The following is a 6,954-nucleotide window of genomic DNA, read 5'->3' as shown; positions in this document are numbered from 1 at the left end:
AGCTAATTCTCCAATTAAGCCACTTCCTACAATGAGATGAACGAGGCCAATATCTGTCAGTCGCACTGCACTCGCTGGTATAGGGGAGACCGGGGCATAGCGGCCCACTTAAGCGAGTTATTATTTCTAGCTACTATTGATCATCTAAAAAATTTTCTTGTGCCTTATCTTGAGGGAATATATGATAATTTGGTCAAAACCCACAAAAAAAAAATTTTTTTTTTCTGGGGCACAACGGCCCACTTCTGGAGAATAATTAAAAAAAAAAAATATTACCAAAAATTTTTTTCTTTTTTAATATTATTCATTTATTCTAATTTAAAAAAAAAACATTTTGAAATGATAGTTATTATTTTTTAACTTCCCCCACCCCTTTTCACTTTCTTTGTTTAGAAAAAAATTAAATTACAAAGATTTTCTATTTGAAACTCAGAAAAAATTTTAATTCCGTACGATGTAAATTTAAAAGTACCGCCAAACGATTGGTTGATGACATCAACGGTCGGTAAAGTTTTTGAAACAGTCGCTAAGTGGCGTTGTAAATGTTGAAAATAAATATGGAGTTGTACATCATATGACTATATTTGTGTTGGAGGTTCACTACAGTTCGGCGGTAAATTTTACAATTTTAATTTTACTTCTCATATTTTCTAAAATAAAAAATGGTGCGCAATTATAAATCAAAAAATACTCATATGTCATGGAATGAATTGGCTATGGCAAAAGCTATCGAAGCAGTTAACCAAGGAGAGATGGGATATCTTGCTGCTTCAAAAGCGTTTGGAGTACCAAAAACCACTCTGAGACGCCGATCCAATTTTTATAAATTAAACAATGATATAGAGTTTGTATCATCGAAAGGTATTGAGAATCTAAAACAATTATTTTATTAATACACAGTAAAAAATTTTGCATCAATGCGTCAAAAAATTTTTATGCTAAATATTTAACATAAAAATTTTTAACACAAAATTCTTTGATGAGAATTAATTTAGCACATATTTTATAATTTTAAGAATTTTTTTAACAAATAAATTGTCAAAAAAAAAAAAAAATGAGAAAAGAAAATTGACATTTAGAAAATAAAAAAAATAAAAAATCCAATTTTTTAGGAATAATTTTTTGGAGTAAATTAATTTATTAAAAAAAATTAAAAAATTGTCAAGCGACTGCTAACTTTAATGGATTAATTTTTTGACGCAATAATAACGTAAAATTTTTTACTGTGTAATTTAATCGAAGAAAATAATTATAAACTAAAATTTTTATTGTAGGGCTACCCAGAAAGTTTACTCCAGTTTTTAGTCCTGTGCAAGAATCCGAACTTGTCAGTTATTTAAAAGATTTAGAAAGTCGATTATTTGGATTATCAAGCTTCGAGGTGAGAATCCTCGCTTATCAGCTCGCTGAAAAAAATCAAATTAAACATCCATTTGTAAATGGAGTAGCTGGAGAAGATTGGCTGCAAGGATTTTTGAAACGTAACCCCACCTTATCGTTACGCAAACCTGAAAGCACATCAGCAGCACGGGCAGCTGGTTTCAATCGGATTGTCATTCAAAATTTTTTTAACTTACTAAAACAGATTATGGAAAAATACAATCTACTTCCTCATCGTATTTTTAACGTAGATGAAACTGGCTGTAGTAGTGTCCCAAAAACTCACGGGAAAATCATTGTTGAGAAAGGAAAAAAACAAGTTGGAATTTTAACGTCAGCTGAGCGAGGTAAAAATGTGACAATGGAGCTTTGTGTTTCAGCTTCAGGACAATTTTTACCACCATTGTTCATTTTTCCTCGTAAGCGTATGAAACCCAACTTGTTGAATAATACAATCCCAGGAAGTTGGGGGCTTTGTCATTCCAGTGGCTGGATGCAACATGATCTCTTCTTGCAGTGGTTCCAATGGTTTGTTGACCAGGTTAAGCCAACTTCTGAAGATCCAGTGCTGCTGATTTTGGATGGGCATACGACACACACTAACAATTTAGATGTGATTGACTACGCTCGTGATCATCACGTTGTAATTCTTTGCTTGCCACCTCATTGCACTCACCGTTTACAACCATTGGATGTCAGTGTAATGAAACCAATATCTTCTTATTATGAGCAAGAAGTAAAAAAATGGTTATCAGAGCACCCAGGAAGAGTCGTCACGCCTGAAGTTCTGCCAATGCTGTTCAGTAATGCATTAAATAAAGCAGCAAAGCCTGAAACTATAATAAATGGTTTCCGAAAAACTGGAATTTACCCAATGAATCCAGATATTTTTGACTCAAAAGATTTTGCTCCTGCCGACACTACCAATAGCAACAAACCACCTGAAGAACAATCACTAGAAAATCTGACCCAAAGTCTGAGTGATTTGTGCAAGACAGATTTTATTGAAGGACCTGAACCCGAGCAACAACCTGAACAGCAGCAACTTGAGCAACAAGAGCTTAGACAGCAAGAGCCAGAAAAACCTGAACTGCAACAACAACTTGAAGAGCCAGTAATTATTCCAATTGCCTCCACCTCCACTGGTAAACCATCGTTGAGGCCCCCATCTAGGTACTTTAGACCACAAATTATTGACGAAAGCTCCGATGAAGAGATGGAAAAATCTCTTACTGAAAATATCACTAAAACTGCTGCATCATCCAAAGCAACGATGAGACAAAACACATCGAAGTTTTATGTAACACCTTACGACATCAAGCCATTGCCATCAAGAGACTCCCCGCCAAAAAAACGACGTCGAGGTGTGACGAGGATTTTAACCAGTAAACAATACCGTGATGAGTTGGAAGAAAAAAAAAATAATCAAAAAATAAAAAATATAATAGCAGAAAAAGTCACTAATAAAAACAAAGCTCCAAAAATTAAAAAAAAAAAAAGTTCTCAAAAAGAAGACAGTGATTGCCATTGCCTGTATTGTAATGGACTCTATTCTGAATCAAAGGAATCATGGATTCAGTGCAATAACTGCAAAATGTGGTCTCACGATTCCTGTGCAAGTATTGAGGAAGATTTTTCAGATGAATATACCTGTGATTACTGTGAAAATAATTAATTGTATTTTTTTATTTAATTGTTTAAATATTTTTAGAAAGCTAAGTGTTTAAAGATTTATCAATTATAAAAATTGTTCTTTGTTATAATTACTCTTAAAATAATTAATTGTATTTTTTTTATTTAATTGTTTAAATATTTTTAGGAAGCCAAGTATTTAAAGATTTATTAATTATAAAAATTGTTATTTGTTATAACTATTCTCAAAATAATTAATTGAATTTTTTTATTTAATTGTTTGAATATTTTTAGGAAGCTAAGTATTTAAAGATTTATTAATTATAAAAATTGTTATTTGTTATAACTATTCTCAAAATAATTAATTGAATTTTTTTATTTAATTGTTTAAATATTTTTAGGAAGCTAAGTGTTTAAAAATTTATCAATTATAAAAATTGTTATTTGTTATAATTATTCTTAAAATAATTTAAAATTTGTTGATTAATACAAAATATTCTTATTTTTTAAGTTGCTGTATAATTTTTAATCCCAAAAGTTTTTGTTATATTTTAGATTAGAAATTACTTGATTGTGGTTTGACAAATTTTAATTTTTTTGAAAAAAATTCTTATCAAATCATTTTTATCATAAAATTAAAAAAAAAAAAAATTTTATCAATATATTTTTGAAAAAAAAATTTTTATCAACAATGTTTTATGGAAAAAGTTTTTTGATGGTCCATTTTGCCCCGGATTTCGCTACTTAACTAAAAAAAATTAAATTTATTTTTTGACAAAATTTTTGGAGTGGGCCGCTGTGCCCCGGGTGGGCCGTCGTGCCCCGGCCTCCCCTATGTTCCTACCCCACTGCTGCTCAGCTCTGTTCACTTAATTTCATTGCTACTTATTATTAGACTAGGTAGACTTACAATTATCCCATTAGTTACGTTTTAAATAATTATTTTAAAATTATAAACTCATTTTTTAATTACCCGTAACACTAGTTCTGCATTAAACTTTGCAAAGTTTACTTTGAATATTCAAAGTATCTGCCGTCGCAGATTCTAAAGTTGCTGGACACTAAACGCAACGAGCTTTTTATATTTTGCTGTTCACGAGGCTTAAAAACTCGTACAAAGTTTAAGATTCATCAAAAGCTTTTAAATAAATTCTTGTTAGCAAGCTTCAGGATCCTCGCAGTGCTTTCTATATAACATTGAACGCAATCTCATCATCAGACTCGTCCCGCCCATTACAGACAGCAACTAAGTTTCACTAATGTGACTAACAAGTTTAAAGTAGATGTTGATGTTCCCTTGATATTTCCAAAGGAGTTTCCTTTATTAAATATCAAGAACATGTCTGCTTAAATACTGCCGCCTTCGATTTTATAATTTATCGCACGCTTCCTATCCATGAAAATGAATTTATAAGGATGGATACTATATTTTATGAGACTTTTAAAATATCTATTACAGCAATTTGTATAGATATATAGTCAGCATGGGAACCATTCCCATGTGAGCTCCTTTGACTTGTGGGTTTTTATGTCAACCTTCCATATATATTTATATAAAATCAATTTTCATAAAGTAAGGGCATCATTTTCGTAAATCAGTAGCAAAATGACATTGAAAATTTTTTCATAACAATGATTAATTTTTCTGTAGATATGAAACGATCTCATGATCCCAAGTAATCAATTCTATGGCTCATTTTTCCCATAATCGTTATCCGAGGAAAAAAATGGGGCTAATAATTTAACAATAGTAAAAGTAGTGGGCCGTAGAAAACGAATTTTTAATAAAAAAAATTGTTTTTCCACCGTATACTAATTTCTACAAAACTTTTTTCTCGCGTCACTTTATTTCCTTGTATACTTTTTCTTAAACTGCCTCCAATGTCTTAATAAAAACTCCGTTGACTTAAAAAATTTTTAAGGTCACTGCACATGGCTCTATTATTAGCATACGTGATTCAAAAATCCGAAGCCATGTTTAATTTCCACGTAACACGTCAAAGACTGTTATAATTCGTATTAGACTTATGTTACTCTTACGTATTGCGTTTACTGGTATGCTCGTACCGAGTGTAATACGTACGTGCAGTATCTGATGTCAAGTACGGTATATATATATATAATACTAAATGTGGAATTATATGTAAAGCATACAATATTGATATAACATATTATATGTAAACACAGTGTACAGCGGTCTGAGTACGCGATATGTGTAAGGCAGCTTTCATGCCAGCCCACATCCAGCAATTTGATATTGTTGGTTTTATAACTATCAGTCAAGAGTGAACGTATATTAAGGGTAATGTAATGTTACTCAATAGTTATAGGTATATGTATTAATCCTCGAGAGAATTTGACTAATGAAAGTTTGTGTCGATAGAATATTGATGTTACCTTAGCCGTAACTTTTGCTCTATCCATCACTCGAAGACCTTCAGTTTTAAATTTATAGTTTCTGCCATAACGTTTAATGTTAACAAGTGATTTTAGTTTATAAATCATTTTATTCGACTTTTATTATTCAATTATATAAATCTTTATTTTTTATTAGTATTCATTTTATTGAGTTTAAATAATTTATTCTTCAGGTGTTCAGCCAACTTTGAAATTAAAACATCAAAGAATCCATGAAACTCTCAAGGATTTATCTTTTGCTGCAATTACTTCCTTGAAAAATCAATACATATTAAACTATGTTTATTTGACAATGAGATATTTCACTTAAAAATTTATTTACTTACGGCATTTGTTGGCAACTAAATAATCCGCTCTGATTAGCAATTCTATTTAAAGAATAAAGTTACTAAAATTACAAATAAATTAAACAATCATTGAAGATAATTTTTTAACCCCGATTTGTGTCTCGGTCATGCGAATTTAATCATCAAGCAAATATCCAGATAAAACGAGATTCTGTTTATTAAATTTTATTTTAATTTTTGTTTTCCCTCTTTTTTCTTACTCGTACTTCCTCAAACTTTTGATTACACCTTGTAACCCTGGAGTGTTACACAGTGATCTTGACTGTCAAGGACGAAAATAAACGAACATAAACATGCCATAGAACTTATTTTACTTGCTCTCTTTACTTAGTAACAAACTTGGTGCAGCATTTAGTTGAATTTTCGATTCACGATTCCCCGTTACGAGCCAGAATACCAGTAAAATAAAGTTTATAAAAGTTTATCGATTACATTTAACTGTGTCGAGAAAAAAGTTAAAGATAAAAGAGTATTTAATGTATTGATTGAATTTATTAAAAGACTTTCTGATAAGAAAAATCAACAAGAATTAATAAAAAAAGTTAATTAGACTTTGATGCATAAAAAATTTTAGCTCATCGTTCTAGTTGATATTGTTTGCAACACAACAATACAATAGGTCGTTGTTTGTTTTGATTTATTGTACATTTTTAATTTAATAAATATCGAAGGTCCGGTTACAAAAGAAATCAATTTATCCAAAGGCTTCGTCTATTACAAAATCCATTGAACGAGGCTGGTTTATTTTAGCGCTTTGTTTATTGGCTGACAATAACTATATATATATGGAGGATAGTTTAAAAAGAGTTAATAAACAAATATTGCTGGATAGTCAAAAGATGGAAACTCTGTTTATCATTTTAAGCTTAAGACTACAACATCCATCAGCAAAGTGGTTTTATTGCTCGCATCAAAAACATTTATCTTTATTGGCCGACATTTGACAGACTTCCTCAAACTCGTGTGGCCAAGTACCGCGTTCTAAATCCGGCTTCTGAGAGATCTAACTGGTTCGCTGCACATGCTATCCACGAGGAGTGACTGAGAGGAGGAGAGGGAAAGAGAGAAGATTATATTGTGTGCATTAGATAGCGTTCATGAGTGCAAGGTCATCTGGGCTCAGCTCTGGAAGCAGTAGAACAGAGCATAGAAAACGACGATACGATGAGCCTTTGAA

The 6,954-nt window shown here is 31.1% G+C and overlaps 1 protein-coding gene across 1 annotated transcript; it reads left to right on the top strand.

Annotated features, from left to right (window-relative positions):
- The first annotated feature begins 372 nt into the window (after positions 1 to 372).
- LOC128668236 (uncharacterized) lies at positions 373 to 3,195 on the top strand. Its single transcript, XM_053740708.1, has 2 exons — positions 373 to 861; positions 1,275 to 3,195. Exons 1-2 carry the CDS (start codon positions 663 to 665, stop codon positions 3,053 to 3,055), a joined length of 1,980 nt encoding a protein of 659 aa, XP_053596683.1. The 5' UTR covers positions 373 to 662; the 3' UTR covers positions 3,056 to 3,195.
- Positions 3,196 to 6,954: the final 3,759 nt, after the last annotated feature.

This window comes from Microplitis demolitor, chromosome 7 (genome assembly GCF_026212275.2).
Source record: "Microplitis demolitor isolate Queensland-Clemson2020A chromosome 7, iyMicDemo2.1a, whole genome shotgun sequence".
Taxonomy (NCBI): Eukaryota; Metazoa; Arthropoda; class Insecta; order Hymenoptera; family Braconidae; genus Microplitis; species Microplitis demolitor.
This window is presented reverse-complemented; position numbering and strand designations above follow the sequence as displayed.